This window comes from Antechinus flavipes, chromosome 2 (genome assembly GCF_016432865.1).
Source record: "Antechinus flavipes isolate AdamAnt ecotype Samford, QLD, Australia chromosome 2, AdamAnt_v2, whole genome shotgun sequence".
Lineage (NCBI taxonomy): Eukaryota > Metazoa > Chordata > Mammalia > Dasyuromorphia > Dasyuridae > Antechinus > Antechinus flavipes.
The window spans coordinates 95,210,733-95,227,880 of NC_067399.1; the positions used below are offsets into that span (position 1 = coordinate 95,210,733).

Genomic DNA, 17,148 nt, shown 5'->3' on the forward strand with positions numbered 1-17,148 from the left:
GGAAGAATAAGATATGTGCACAAATAAATTATAGCTAAAGTTAAATATGATGAGTAAAAGAGGGATCATGTCAAAGATTTGGAGGAAAAAGATTTCCTTCTTTTTAAAAAAAAATGGCATTTTATTCTTCCAATTGTAGGTAGAATAGTTTCCAACATTCATTTTTATAAGACTTTGAGTTCTACATTTTTCTCCTTCCTTCCCCAGAACAGCAAGCAATCTGATATAAATTATACATGTACAGCTTTAAACATATTTCCATATTAGTCATGTTGTGAAAGAAAAATCAGAACAAAATGGATAAAACACGAGAAAGAAAAAGCAAACAAAAAAAAAAGGTGAAAATAGTATTATTCAATGCACATTTAGCCTCTATAGTTCTCTGTGAATGCAAATGGTATTTTCCATCCCAAGTTTATTGGAATTGGATCACTCTATTACTGAAAAGAGCTAAATTCTATCATAGTTGATCAACACATGATCTTGCTGTTATTATGTACAATGTGAGCGATGTGGGAGTGAGGAGACTCAGGTTCCATAGAAAAAGCGGTACTTAAGTTTGGCATTCAAGAGAGAAAAGGGTTTGAATGGGAAGTTGAAGAAATTGAGGTAGATATAATTGAAGTGATTTGCCAGGGGTTATACAGCAAGTGATTGTCTTAGATCAAATTTAAATTCAGATCTTTATTGTCTGTTAAATGCATGATTATATGATGAAATGTGGAATATATAGACCAGTTTGGTTGGAAGACTGTGAAAAATGGTTGAGGAATAATACGAAAGTTTAAAAAGCTATGTGACAGACAACATGGAAGGATTTAAACACCAGGCTTAGGAAGTTGCACTTATTTCATGCAAGAAATAATATATTAGAGGATATATTCAGTTCTATGTCTTATGAATAATAACTTGTCAGTTTGGAAAACGGATTAAACAGTAAAACAACTGGGAAACAGAGAGACTAATTAAGCTACTGCAATTGACCAGACTAAGGTATACTACCTACACCTTTGTTCTATTTTGTTATTTTCCTAAAAGTCATTAGAACCCTGGGTTTTAAAACAGAAATAAAAATTATTTCCTTAGCATAACTGCAAACTGTAGGCTCTGATCATACATTTTTAGGCAATCTTATCATTCTCCCAAATATCCTCACTGAACCCGTAGGTGAGCCTCTTCCTTTCATAAATTTCAAGGCCATAGAGACTGCTTACATTGCAGCTGCTCCATGATCCCAAGGGATCCATAAGGAGCAGATTATTTACAAATCTGGCTTCTGGCATAGTGGATTAAAAGGTGGCTTGTTATTAATGCCATAGAAAAGACAATGCATTTTTAAAACTCAACCCCAAAAATTCAGAGAACAGAGCCAGCTCATTCAAAAACATAATTGTTCCATGAAAAGAAATCTCTTTTGTTCTCATCAAGAGGGCCCAACAGTATCTGGCCTGAATTATTGTGAGAACATATTGCCATATCTTCCCAGACCAGCCTTTCTCCCAGTTTTCCTATCTAGACCATGAACATCTTTGCCTGCAATGCCTTGGCTTTATGAATGCATGAGTTATTCTGTCTTTGCAACAGATGTTACATCACAGGAGACCATCATTCAAAGAGCAATTTTAAATACTTGAATTATGCCACAGAATTATAAATTATTAACACGATTCCATGTTGTGATTCTGATATGTAAAGATGGGAAATGAGGGATATGCATAGAGCAAGAAAATAATTTTAATGGCTGGATGCCAAAGTTACAAGTCAGAAAGATGCATTTTTATTGAGGAGAGACTGTGGTATTAAAATACATGTGATATATTTGATTTTTTAAAAACTTACAGGATCACACTTTCAGAACTTAGTCCTGCAAAAGAATTTCTTTCAATTTTTCGGATATTGATGTTATCTTGAATGTCTCTACAAAAGAAGAAGGAAAAATTTCAGATGTTTTTGTTTATTAGACTATGCTAATTTGTTAAACAAAGTTCTGAGTGTTTTGGTCTGCGATCAAGATCATTTTTTGATAGCAAGGGCATTAGTAAAGAAGGAGGAATTGAACATTTGGAAGTGACAGCTTGCAATTTATCTGCAGAGCCACTTCTTTCCATCCATAGACTTGCAGAAATTTCATAGAACTGCCATTTGAGGATTTTCTTAGCTGATTTCCCCATGTAAGGTTCTTTCTAGCAAACAAGTAAGCAAAGGGTTTATCATTGCCTCTCTACAGCTGGTCTCTGTGCAGTTTGGCAAATGTGCTTGTGCATCCTGCCATCTGGCAGCACTGGCCTTTTAAGCAGCTAGAAGAGAAGGCTGCTAGAGAAAAAAGACCCTCTTCTAGGGAACAGGCCAAACCCAACAAATCATGGGTTATTTTATTGCTAGTTTCTGGCTTTCTTTTGGTTCTCTTGACAATGATACTGTTCTAGTTGCCTTAGTCTGGTATCAGACACTGACTCTTAAATAGCCCTCACTTCCTTATTTTCATTTTGGGGACTCTTATTTACAATTCCCTACTGTAATTTTTAGTCTAGATTTTGACTACCAACCATACCAATTCTTTCTTTGCCTTTAATATTCATCTGCTTTTCCTCTGTTCTTCAACTTTCTTTCAGTTGGTTTATTTCCCCAATTTTTGGAAAATTTTCTCCCTTTATTTTTCTTTTGCTTGGTAGGAAGCTGCAGGAAGTCTCATTAATTTTTTTTTGCTTGTCTTTCAAATTTGTTATTTATTTTAATCTTTATTTAAAAAAATGACTTCTAAATATGTTGCCTCCTTCCAACTCCTGACTCATTGAGAAGGCAAGAAATGTGACCTCAATTACAGATGTGAAATCAAGCAAAATCATGTTATAAAAAAGCAAGAAAAAATAGTGAAAAAATTATTCTTCTATTTGTACTCAGACTCCATCAGTTCTTTCTCGGGAGGTAGATTGTATTTTTCACCATGGGTCCTATGGAATTGTCTTGGATCATGTTGATCATAATAAAAATACTGCTTTTACTCTGTACAATTTTCTCCTGGTCTGCTCATTTCATTTGTATCAGTTTATATAAGTCTTCCTAAGTTTTTCTGAAATTATCCTGTTCATCATTTCTTGTAGCATATAATACACAATCATAATAATCATACATACAACTTGTTCAACCATTTCCCAATGGATAGTCCTAAATTTCCATGCTTTATTACCATGAAAAGAGCTGCTATAAATATTTTTGCACATATAGATCTTTCCCTTTTCCTTTGATCTCTTTGGGATATTGACTTTATAGGCATTTTGCTGTGGCAAAAGGTATTATGCACAATTTCGTACCTTTTTTTGGCATAGTTCTAAGTTGCTTTCTGGAATGGCTGAATCAATTCAGAACTCCACTGACAATGAATCAGTATCCCAATTTTTCCATATCCTTTCCAACATTTGATATTTTTATTTCTGTCATATTAATCAATCTAATAGATGTGAGGTGGTATCAGAATCCTTTTAATGTATATTTCTCTAATCAAAAGTGATTTGAACATTTTTTTATGTAACTATATATAGCTTTGATTTCTTCTTCTGAAAACTGTCTATATCTATCCCTTGACCATATCAATGAGAAAATAAAGTAGTTCTCTATATATTTCAGAAATGAGGTTTTTATCAGTAAAACAACCTCCCTTCTTTTACTCTTCACAGCAATGTTTTTGTTTGTGCAAACGCCTTTTAATTTAATGTAATGAAAAGTATCCATTTTACTTTTCATATTCCTCTTTATCTCTTGTTTGATTATAAATCCTTCTATTATCCAGAGTTCTGGTAGGGAAAAATTTCCATGCTCTCCTAATTGGCTTCTGATATCATCTTTTATGTCTAAATTATGTACCCATTTTGGAATTATCTTCACATGTAATGTGAGTGATAGATATTGTTCTATACCTAGTTTCTGCCAAACTGCTTTCAAGTCTTCTGAGCAGTTTTTGTTAAACAGTGAGTACTTATCCCCAAAATGGATTTTCTTATTTATTATAAAATGCTAGATAACTATGGTCACTTACTACTGTGCATTGTGTACCTAATTTATTTTGCTGATCCACCACTTTTTTTTTTTTTTAGCTAGTACTACATTGCTTTCATGATTACTACTTTGCATTATAGTTTGAAGTCTGCTATTGTTAGGCTGCCTTCCTTTTCATTTAATGCATTAATTCTATTTATATTCTTGACATTTTAAAAATCTTTCCAAATGAATTTTTAAATTATTTTTTCTAGCTTTATAAAATAATTTTCTGGTGGTTTGCTCTGTTTGACATTAAATAAATAATTAATTTAGATAGAATTGTCATTTGATTCAGTAAGTAATATTTCTCCAGATTGTATAGATCTCTATTTTTGTGAAAAGCATTTTGAAATTGTGTTCATATAATTCCTGGGTTTATCTTGGCAAGCAGATTCCTTTTTTTTTCTTTCCAATCCCCATAATCTCTCTTTCTCTCTCTCTCTCTCTCTCTCTCTCTCTCTCTCTCTCTCTCTCTCTCTCTCTCTCTCTCTCTCTCTCTCTCTCTCTCTCTCTCTCTCTCTTTCTCTTTCTCTCTCTCTCTTTTTTTAAAATAACTTTTTATTGACAGAAACCATGCCAGGGTAATTTTTTTACAGCATTATCCCTTGCACTCACTTCTGTTCCGATTTTTCCTTCCCTCCCTCCACCCCCTCTCCCAGATGGCAAGCAGTCCTTTACATGTTGAATAGGTTACAGTATATCCTAGATACAATATATGTGTGCAGAGCCGAACAGTTCTCTTGTTGCACGGGGAGAATTGGATTCAGAAGGTATAAATAACCTGGGAAGAAAAACAAAAATGCAAGCAGTTTATATTCATTTCCCAGTGTTCTTTCTTTGGGTGTAGCTGTTTCTGTCCATCCTTGATCAATTGAAACTGAATTAGCTCTCTTTATCGAAGAGATCCACTTCCATCAGAATACATCCTCAAACAGTTATCGTTGTTGAGGTATATAATGATCTCCTGGTTCTACTCATTTCATTTAGCAGGCAAGCATATTCCTAAGTATTTTATGTTGTCTGCAATTAATTATTTTAATGTAATTTTTTTCTATCTTTTGCTTCTGGGTTTTGTTGGTAAGATTCATACACACACACACACACACACACACACACACACACACACACACACACACCCCACCTTTCCACCTCCTCCCCCACACACATTTGATACCCTGCAACTTTGATGAAGTTGTCAATGCTTCAACTATTTTTTATTTGACTCTAGGTTTCTCTAAATGTACCTTCATGTTATGGGTAAAGGGTTTTGTTTCCTCATTGTCTATTTTTATTCCTCAGATTGTTTTCTTGTTAATTGAATAATTGTCAGGATAATAGGCATCTTTGTTTCATTCTTTATTGGGAAAGTTTCTAATTTATCCCCATTGCAGATAGTAGATACTACTTATCATTTTAAGCAAAACTCCATTTATTCCTGTGCGTTCTCTTAATTTGAAGGGGAATGAGTGTTGTATTTTGTCAAAAACTTTTTTTCCATATATTGGTATAATCATAGTTTTTTTTTTTATTATTGATCAGTTATGCTGATAGCTTTCCTAATATTGAACAAGACTCAAATTGCTGATATAATTTCTACTTGGTCATAGAATGACCAAGACTATATCATAGGATATGACTATGGCAATTTCCTTGCCAGTTTTTAAAAAAAGTATCAAATTTAATTAGGTCTATTTCTCTATTTTTTCCTGGCTTAGGTATCAATACCATATTTGTGTCATAAAAAGAATTTAGTAGGATTATTTTTTCAAATAGTTTATATAATATTGGAATCAATTGCTCTTTAAATGTTTGGTAGAATTCATTGCTAATCCATCTGGTTTTGGAGATTTTTTCTTAGGAAGCTAATTTGTGACTTGTTCAATTTCTTTTTTCTAAGATATTATTATTTAAATTTTCTATTTCCTCTTTTGTTAATCTGGGCAATTTATGGTTTTAAAAATATTCATCTATCTACTTATATTGTCAGATTTATTGGCATATAATTTGGCAAAATTGGTCCTAATAATTGGTTTAATTTAATTTTCTATTCTATTTTAATTCTATTTTCATTGATGATGCATTCACCTTTTTCATTTTTGATATCAATAATTTGATTTTCTCTTTTTAATTAAATTAATGAACTCTTTGTTTGTTGTTTTCTCCCATAAAACCAGCTTCTAATAGTATTTATTAGTTCAGTGTTTTCTTTTAATTTTATTAATCCATCTTTTGTCAGAACTTCCAATTTGTTCCTTAATTGGATATTTTAAAATTTGTTCTTTTTCTAGTTTTTTAAAATGCCCAATTAATCTGCTTTTTCTCTATTTATTGATGTAAAAGTCGAGAGATATAAATTTCCAACCAAGTACTGCTTTGGCTGCATTCCACAAATCTTAATATGTTGTATCATTTTTTTTGCTCTTTTTTTTTTTTTTTTTTTTTTTGGCTAAGGCAATTGGGGCTAAGTGACTTGCCCAGGGTCACACAGCTGGAAGTGTTAAGTGTCTGAGACCAGATTTGAACTTAGGTCCTCCTGAATCCAGTGCTCTATTTACCTAGCTGCCCCATTTTTTTTCACTCTTTAATGAAATTATTGATTGTTTATAAGATTTGTTCTTTAACCCATTCATTCTTTAAAATTATATTAGTTTCCAAATAATCTTTAATTTATATTTCCATAGTCTTTCCTTAAATATAATTTTTTATTGTGCTATGATCTAAAAAGGGTGCATTTGATATATCTGCTTTTTTCTTACTTGTTAAGTTTTTATCCCTAACACATGGTAAATCTTTGTGAAAGTGTCATGTATGGGAAAGAAAATGTATATTTCTTTCTATTTTCTTTCAAATTTCTCTAGAGCTCAATTATAACTAACTTTTCTAAAAATTTATTCATCTCATTAGCTTATTACTTATTTATTTCATAATTGCATCTACTTTGGAAAGAAAAAAATTGGGGTGCCCCACTAGTATAACTTTGTTATATATTTCTTCCTATTACCTACTTAACAATTTTTTAAAGAATTTGAATGCCATTTAAAACATAAGTATTTAGTATTAATATTACTTTATTGTCTGTGGTACCTTTTAGCAAAATGTTTAATTAGGTTTATTTTTGCTTTCGCTTGATCTGAGATCATAATTGCTATCCCTGTCTTTTAAAAAAAAAATCTTAACCTGAAGCACAATAGGTTCTATTCAAGTTCCTTCTTTACACTCTGTACGTAAATCTATCTTTCAAATATCTTTTTAGTAAAGAACATATTGTTGGATTCTGATTTCTAATCTGTTCTGCTATCTATTTCTGTTTTGTGGGTAAGTTCATTCCATTAACATTCCCAGGTAATATTATTGCATATTTTTGTCCATTCTAGCCTCCTCCCTCCAAACTTATCCCTATTTTTTTACCCAGTTCTTCTTCAAAAGTCTGCTTTACTTCTGACCACTTAATCTACTTCCCTTAATCTGCTCTCTCTTAACTTGCCTCCCATAATCTCTCTCCTATCTATTATACTTCCCCTCCAGTCCCTTATCTATTTCTTCTCTTACTTTCTTGTTAGGTAAGAAAGTATTCTATATTTTATATTTTTCTATATTCAACCCAGTGTGAATGTTATTCCTCTTTGAACCAATGATGATGTGAAGGAGGTTAAGCATTGCCCACATTTTCTCCTCCACTAGAAAAACTGTTTATTGTTTACCTCTTTTATGTGAGATGATTTCCCCAATTCTTCCTCTACTTTCTTCTTTCTCTCAATGCTTTGCTCTTTCTCATCCCTAATTTTATTTTACTTTATTTTATTTTTTGAAATCATCCCATTATAGTCAACTCACATCCATGGCTTCTCTGTAGATTCATTCTAATTGCCATAGTAATGATAAAATATTAGGGATTTACTAGTGTCATCTTTCCATATAGGAATGTGAAAAGTTTAAAATATTATGTCTTTAATGATTTCTCTTTAATGTTTACCTTTTTATGCTTTTCTTGAATCTTATGTTTGAATATCAGATTTTCTATTCAATAGCTCCAGGCTTTTCATCAGGAATGCTTAAAGTCTCTATTTCCTTAAATATCCCTTTCCACCTGAAGGATTATACTCAACTTTTTCTGAGTAGGTTATTCTTGGTGGTAATCCTAGCTCCTTTGCCTTTTAGAATATCATATTTCAAGCCCTCCACTCCTTTAATGTAGGTGTTACTTAATCTTGTGTGATTCTTACTGTGGCTCCATGATATCTGAATATCTTCCTGGCTACTTACAATATTTTCTCCTTGACCAGGAAGCTCTGCAATTTGGCTATTATATTCCTGGAAGTTTTTATTTTGGGATCTCTTCCAGGAGGTAATTGGTATTCTTTTATTTTCCATTTGATCTTCTAATTCTAGGGTATTCACAGTTTTTCTTGATAATTTCTTAAAATATGGTATCTAGGTTCTTTCTTTGGTCATGGCTTTCAGGTACACCAATAATTCTTAAATTACCTTTTATTACTTTATTTTCCAAATGTATTTTTAAGATGAGATATTTTATATTTTCTTTTATTTTTTCATTCTCTTGACTTTGTTTTGTTGTTTTTTTGTTTTCTCATGGAATCATTAGTTTCTATTTGTCCAATTCTAAGTTTAAAGAAATTATTTTCTTCAGTGATCTTTACAACTCTTTTCCTAGTTTTTCTTATTAAGAAGTTCTCTTCAGTGAATTATTATCTCTTTTCTACCATTAGGCCAATTCTGTTTTTTTTTTTAAGGCTTTGTTTCCTCTATATTTTTTGTGCCTCTTTTACCAAGTTGTTGATTTTCTTTTCATAATTTTCTTGTGTTACTTCCATTTTTACTCCAATTTTTTCCCTCTTATTGATTTTCAAAATCTTTCTCGAGCTCTTCCAGAAATTCTTGTGATCAATTTGGTTCATGTCCAATTCACGTCCTTTGCTTTGAGGCTCTGTTGGTAGCTGTTTTGACAGTGATGTCTTATACTTAATTTTCATTGTCACCATAGTAGCTTTTTATAGTTGCTTATTCTTCTTGCTTATTCTTTGCTGTTTGCTTATTCTTCTATTTAGTAGAAGGTATACTATCTGAAGCTTCTGGTTTTTCATGATGCTATTTTCTGAGATAAGTCTGGGAATCTCTTTTCACTGTTTTCCTGGTCTGTGTTCTGATCTTTATACCAGGAAGGGACCTGTTCTCCTGTAGTTGCAAATGCTACTGCTTCTCTTGGCCCTAGAACTGTGACCAGGAATGTTGTTCTCCTTCAGTTGCAAGCACTAGTGCTCCTTTCTGCTTTGAAACAATGACCAGATCATCTATTCCCCTGTAGCCACAGGGCTCATTTTTACCTTGGGACTGCAACTTAGAACTGCATATCTGGAAAATAATAGAGTCATTCATGCACCTAGTGCCAGCAAGGGTTTCTCTCTAATCTCTTTCTGACCGATTGTCTAACTCCTTACCATCTCTAGGCTGAGAGCTCCTGGACCTGTTGCTGCCACTGTCCCAGCTACTTCTGAGTTCTCCTATTGGTATTGCCATGCTATCCTCCCCTTCATCCAAGACCTCTTCTCAAGGCTTCTTAAGTTATTCTAGATTGGAAAAAATATCTCACCCCAACCTTTTTTTAGATATGTTACTCTAGAATTTGACATGAAGCATTTTAAAAAAATTATTTGGAGGGGAATGATGGGAGAGCTCAATTGAGTTGTTGCTTGTTCTTCAACATCTTACCTTAATTTATTTACCCTAGTTCTGATATCAAGGCAACAACAAAGTTATTATGCATAAAGAGATGAAATACCTTTTTAAATGATATATGAGCAGTACAAGAAAAATATCTTTACATCAAGTTTCTCCCTAACCTCCAATTCTTCTCCCCTAATCTGCCAAGGTGCTCCTTGCATTGGAGATTCATAGACTCAGAATCAGAATTTCCTTAGTGTCTATCCCCTTATAGAGAAGGAAAAAAATGTCTATGACAACCAACTCAAAAAAGTATTCTTTGCTTGAAGATCTCCAGTGAAGGAAAATAACTTTCCCCTGAGACAACCTTTCCCATTTAAGGTCAGCTCTTATTCTTAGGAATGTCTTTTTTTTTAATATATCAAACTACAATTTGTTCCTTTGCATTTTTTTTTTTTTACTATATCTCCTAGTCTGCTTTCTGGGGCCAAGTGACCAAGTTTAATCTCTCTTTCCTTTGACAACCCTTCAAACACTCAAACACAACTAGCATGTCTATCTTCACCCCAATTTTCTTTTCTCCAGGCTAAACTTGTCCAGTTCTTTCAACCTTTATGCCTCTGGACCCTCTCTAATTCATCAATGAACTTCTTAAAATATGATGCCCAAGGTTGAATATGATACTCCTAATGTGGTCTAGCAGGTCAGAAAGCAGTAGCATTATCATGACCTTTTTCCTGGAAACTATGATTCTCTTCTAAAAATTAACTGTCAGTTTTTCTGATTCCATATAGCCTTATTGTAGTTTACTAAAATTCTCAGATTTGGGATTATGGTGATATAGTGGTCAGCATTAATGTGTCCAGTCTCCTCTTTTCAAATGCAAATTCATTATTCTGTACAGGATCTTCTTTTAGAATGCAAATTAATTTATGGAGGTGAATTCACTAAATACTTAATATCCTTCCTTGATAGAATTTATTAGTTCCTGGCCACCCTTGACTGGAGGGTCAGCAAGAATTCAAAGATTAAAAGCTTGTCAACTTCTTGATCTTCTTTTCATATGGAAAGATATGTTATAGGGGAAAAAAACCCACAGGAAATCCCTAATACTTTAAAGTCTAAAAAAGTTAGGACAGCTAGCCAAAAACACTGGATTTATTGGGGAAAAATTCTTAGGGGGTAGAGAGTGAAAGTCTCGGAAAGAGAAGAAAAAATGTTGGTCTAGATAGCTTCTAAGATCCTTTTCAGCTATAGATTGCCAATGCTATGAATACAAACTTTAACCACTTCCCTCTTATCACAACATCTGACTGAATAACAGGCTGAATGCTACCAATAAGCAATACCTGGGCTTCCTGTATAATACAAATTTATTGCTTTCTCCCTTTATCTCTGCACATCAACACAGTATGGGGTTATTTGATTAAGGAGTGGCCCAAAGTGGCATTGCAAATAACCTAGCCCAGTGATTTCTGGGTAAAAACATTACTGGGTGAACTGTTGGAAACAAATTAATAAAAAAAAAAAACTTACAGTAAAACCTTTTGGAGAGATTGAATCTTATAAACAGCAGGCAAATGCTTAATACCAGTATTTGATATTAACCTAGAGAGGGAGAGAAAAGGAAAAGAACAAATGAGATAGGCTAGCCTAGCTATTGAAAGCTAATGTTTGGTTTTTTATGTCATAGAATATTGATCTTGATAATCAAGAATATCAGCCAGTAAAATTGTAAATATTAGCATAGAATTGTGGTGTACCAAATTTAAATTTTCCATTTTAAATCTGTAGGCAAGTATTCAGATAAAATAGGAAATTTCATATAATGAAGTGTTGCTTTTCTTCTGCTTGAGTGGAGAGAAACATGTTCCTGAAATACAAGAGAATTAATGAGTGAATGTATATGATTTTGACATAAAAGTCTCTATAGGTCACAATAGACCTATAATAAGATGGACATGCATAAGACAAATTATTTCCCATACTCAATTTTCTCATTATCAATGGTACCCCAGTCTTCAAAGTCTTCAGATATTAGGATCAAATATTTTCTTTCTTTCTTTTGCTTCCTATATCCAAAACAGCATTAAAATCTGCCTGGATTTTCTTTCTTTCTATGTTTCCCAAATCTATCATTTCTTCCCAAAGACACATATATAATTTCCACCTCATGTCTATCTTCTCTGGATTATTACAACTTCATAGTTGGCCCACCTGCTTCTAGTTCTTAGATCTTTGGTTGATCCCTTTTACAGCAGAAAGAATCATTTCCCCTCTGTCATTACAATCATGTGATCCCATTAAACCCTATTTAGAATCCTACAATGGCTCTGATTTATTTCTGATTTAATTTCAAATCCATAATTTGAGGACCACCACAACACATTTGTAGTCTTTCTTTTGTAGTCTTTCTTTTTAGGTAAATTTGGATAAAGGTAGAAAGTAGAGGTAGGGAATCCTGCCAATGTGGCCTTTAACTCCCACTATTCTGCACATTTATTACATTTATTAGCCATTCAATGCCATATCGAAAAGATACACTGAAAAACTGTGGACATTTCTTCACAAAGAAACATTTTTGCCTAAAATAGAGTATGTGTGTACACACACACACACACACACACACACACACACACACACACATATAAAATCCCAGTTAACACAGATAAATAATATATTATTATCATGTATTTAACAGATATAGAACATAATCTTAAGGGAAAGTACTTTGTTTTTTTAATTTGGAGAAAGTAAATTGCTATGGCTAGAAAAAATGTATGATGCATAGATTTCAGGAGGATTTTCCTGAAAAGACTTGGTTAGTCACCTTGTGAGACATTAGTTGAATGAGTTAACCATTGTCTTTGGAAGCAATACCTACTTTACTCCCTCACTCCCTCAAATACTCTGCAATTCAGTGACATTGATTTCTTTGCTGCTCTTTGAACAAGATATTCCACCTTATGATTTGGGGCTCTTTCACTGACTGTCCCCCATGCCTGATATATTATTCCTTCTGATCTCAGCTTTCTGATTTACCTGACTTCCATCAAATTCCAGCTAAAATCTTATCTTTGCTTATTCCCATCAATTCCAGTGTCTTTTCATTGTTGATTTTGAATTTATCCTGATTATATCTTTTTTGTACATAGTTAACTGCATTTTGTCTCCCCCCTTAGATTGTGAGTTTTTTGAGAGAATAGTAACTGCTTTTTACCTTTCTCTGTATCACCAGAGATTAGCACAGTATCTGTTATTATTAAGGATGGGGAATATCCAACCTGTGGGCTGTACAAGGCCCTTGAAATTATTTGCTAAGGAAACTGCAGTCGATGAGCTGAAAACTAGGTACAACTTTCTACTGCTTCAATTCTGTGAGTTGGTAATTTTGTATGGCCTATGAATGATGTTATAAATATACAAATGGCCCTTGGCAGAAAAATTGTTCTCCATCCCTTTATTACATAGTAGATACTTAATAAATATTACTGAGTTTAACTTTCATTATATCAAGAAAGTTTTCTGTGTAAAAGAGTTTTTGTGAAGAAATTTTAACTGTTGCCATGAGAAAAGTGAATTTTTTTCAAGTACTTCTCCTCCCTTCCTCCCCACCCCACCCCCCAATTTATTTATTTATTTTTAAATAACTTTTTATTGACAGAACCCATGCCAGGGTAATTTTTTTTTTACAACATTATCCCTTGCACTCACGTCTGTTCCGATTTTTCCCCTCCCTCCCTCCACCCCCTCCCCCAGATGGCAAGCAGTCCTTTACATGTTGAATAGGTTACAGTATATCCTAGATACAATATATGTGTGCAGAACCGAACGGTTCTCTTGTTGCACAGGGAGAATTGGATTCCGAAGGTATAAATAACCCGGGAAGAAAAACAAAAATGCAAGCAATTTACATTCATTTCCCAGTGTTCTTGCTTTGGGTGTAGCTGCTTCTGTCCATCCTTGATCAATTGAAACTGAGTTAGATCTTCTCTTTGTCAAAGAGATCCACCTCCATCAGAATACATCTTCATACAATATCGTTGTTGAGGTATATAATGATCTCCTGGTTCTGCTTATTTCACTTAGCAAAAAATGAATTGTTTTAGGCTTGTGATTCCTTTGTTCATGGAAGAATCAGATTTCTAGCTGATGTTTTGCAGTGTGATATAAAAAAGGTTTGAGAGATATATTTAATTAATCCTTTCCTTAATCAAGATAGCCTATAATTAATAAAAGAGGTCATTGAACCTCAAATGTCAAAAGACCCCTCAGGGAACCCCTTAACACTTACATGCCCTTGGAAAGTGGATATTCCTGAGGTTAGCAATCAACACTTATTGGTGAACAATGAGAATAAATATTATAATGAAAGGTAGACCTACTCTAATAAGGGGCTGGGGACATGAGTGATAATCTAGTCTTGGATAAAGGGTTTTTCTCTTTTCCAAACTATCCCAACTAGGGCAATCAAGACAAAGGAGTCCACCTTCACTTAATCTTTGCTGAATGGAACACAGTAGGCTGTAATTCACTTTAGATTAATTTTTTTGTAGGTTTTCTAGTTGGGAGGAGTATCTTACTCAGGATCAAAAGGACATTAAACTGTCCTTCAGTTCAATATAATTCAATAAGTGATTATTAATGTATGAGAGAAATAATCATTTGTCTCAAAGGTGATTTTCATTACCAGCTTTCTCAGAGACCATACATTACTAAATTATTAATTAATTTCTTTGTATTATTAGTTAATGTTAATAAATGATACAGGTTATCTAATAAGATTTTAAGTTTTACCATTTTGTGCATAGTCTACATAGAAGAATTATCTCTTAGTCTACTGTTTAACTCATTATTAATTCTTGCCATTTCAAATTCCAAGGTAACTCAGAAGTGTATTGTAATATTTCCTTATTGACTACTGAAGCTAAAACTCCTTTTTCTCATTACTCAATCATTTCTGAATCACCACCCCAAGCTTATCATATGCATGTACTTAATAAAGTGGAGAATCATTTTTTTTCTCATACATCATTGCTTATTTCTCTCTTCTCTATAAAAATTTCCTAATCTCCTAGACTTAAATAAATATCACTGTTATTGGCTGCACAGTTTATTAGCACTATGACAAAAAATAAAAAAAAAGACATAAGCAATTATTTACAGTGTTTCAACTGTGAAAAAGATCATAATCTGACTTATTTTTAACCATCCCTGATATTTTAAATTGTCACTACTTTTAGAACACAGTTATTACATTCAGCTCAAAGTCTTTCAAAGATTCTCTACAGGGGCAGCTAGGTGGTACAGTGGATAGAGCACCAGTCCTGAAGTTAGGAGGATCTGAGTTCAAATCTGACCACAGATACAACACTACTCCAACTGCCTCAGCAGAAAAAAAGAAAAAAAAAGATTCTCTCTCTCTCTCTCTCTCTCTCTCTCTCTCTCTCTCTCTCTCTCTTTGGTAATTTTTTGCAAAATGAACATTACAAGAGTTCTTTCAGGAAGAAGTTCTATTTATCCTTTTTTTTCCTGTACCTTACTCAGTTTCTCTTCAGTTATGATAATCTCTCTAGAATTTCAGTTAAATTTCCAGAATCCTCAAACTCTTTATAGAATAACAACCTCTCAATCCTTTTTTAGATGACAGGTAAAACTCAGTCTCTTAACATATGATTATTAAAACTGTCTTGCCCCAGACTTCTCATAGACCAGAGTTAAAACTTTCACATATTCCCAATTACTCCCCGAAGAATGGCCATTAAAATTGTCAATTCTCAAAATTCCAAGAATTTTTTTTTAAAGATACAGTAAGAGTATCAGAGGGATCTGAGGGTATGGGGAGCTATTGAATTTGATATCACACTAAAAAGAATTGATATTTATTTAAGCCTATTGACCCAGTGTTTGGGATTAAGAGAATATAGAAAAATATTTTTATAAACCAAGGTTAAGGTTTGGAGATAATCAACTGATGAAGTTTTATATTTGCGGTAGTTTATGGACAAATGTGAGAATATGCTTCTTAATTATATTTGAAATATGTTTGAAAGAATTAATATGGAAATGAGTGAAGTAGAATCCTCTTGAGTAGGGGTTTGTTTTATTTCTCCTAGAGCAATTAAGATATCATTGCCTTAAGATAGTAGTGTCAAACACAAATACAATCTAGAGCCAGTAACGCACATATAGGAATCCCTGTAGCCTTCATATTGATTTATATAATTATATATTAATATTATCTATTTTTAATTGTATTTTTTATTTCATCAAATGTTTTCCATTTTCATTTTAATCTTGTTCAGGACTCATTTGGGAGTGTTGTGAGTCTCATGTTTATCTTTGCATTAAATCATCATAATGATGGGAATGTACATTCCCATCCCCTATGGCATTGTTACATATGAGTTAAGAAAACAAAACAAAATAAAACAAAACCCTGTTACATATAGAATATAGGAAAAAGAAAAAAAAACCTTACTTCACAGACATAACAAAGGTTAGATTAGGTAAATCCCATTGAATTTATTTCTTACACAGATTTCATGGGATATAGCCATTCCATCCCATTGACCCTCAGATAACTTAAGAAACACTGTCCCAGCCTGGTTAACACATAAGAGAACTAATTATGTTATCACTTATTTGGCATTTAATCATAGTAGTAATGAGTAGTTTTATCTCTATATATCCATGTATCTTCTTATATTAATGTATATAGTATATATACCTCATCCTTTCCTGAGGCTACTTACATTTTCATTCAACATGTAGAGGAGAAAAACCAAGTCCCAAACATTCTGCTTTCTGTTATGTAGAGGCATTATGGTATGCTATTTAGAGGGTTAAAGAAACTAGATTGAGAGGATAGCTTGCTTCTGGTCTGTCTTTGATAATCTAACACTTGAGGTCCAAGACTTGATCCTTTTATACTTCCATCTATGACATGGTTCATAGATTATTGAAATATCACATTCCTCGGGAATGGTCCTTGTACATTGGTCCTGAGCCCAGGGGAACCTGTATCAGTAAGATACTATAATATTGAGTGCAGCAGGGGATATATGGAGTGAAGAGTAGGATGGGGCAGTTTCAATGAGCTAAATTCTTGTGACAGGGTGAAATAACTCCCAGATAAGGCACAAGTTACTTATGCTATAGTGAGAGGATAACATCTTCTGTGTTTGGGTGTGGAAAATTTAAGCTTTCAATTAAGTGTATAGATGAATGAGAATTAATACTATTCCTTACTGGTCTTTGTGTTTAGCTATGCTTTAATTTTACTTTAAAAAAGTGCATGTAATTTTGTGCTATTAGGAAAGGGGAGTTATCCTAGAACAGATTGAAGCTGTAAAAGTCATGAGATTTGATTAGATGATCATGTAATAACCACAGATCAAGGAGAAGAATAGGACTACCCAAAGATGGCAGGGT

The 17,148-nt window shown here is 33.1% G+C and overlaps 1 protein-coding gene across 1 annotated transcript in view; it reads right to left on the reverse strand.

Annotated features, from left to right (window-relative positions):
* FSHR (follicle stimulating hormone receptor) overlaps positions 1-17,148 on the reverse strand; it is a 248,305-nt gene that overhangs the window by 39,183 nt on the left and 191,974 nt on the right. The window contains exons 5-6 of the mRNA XM_051975245.1: positions 11,251-11,322; positions 1,840-1,917 (exon numbers count right to left, since the gene is read on the reverse strand). Coding sequence (XP_051831205.1) covers positions 1,840-1,917; positions 11,251-11,322 — 150 coding nt within the window. The remainder of the gene's footprint in view (positions 1-1,839; positions 1,918-11,250; positions 11,323-17,148) is intronic.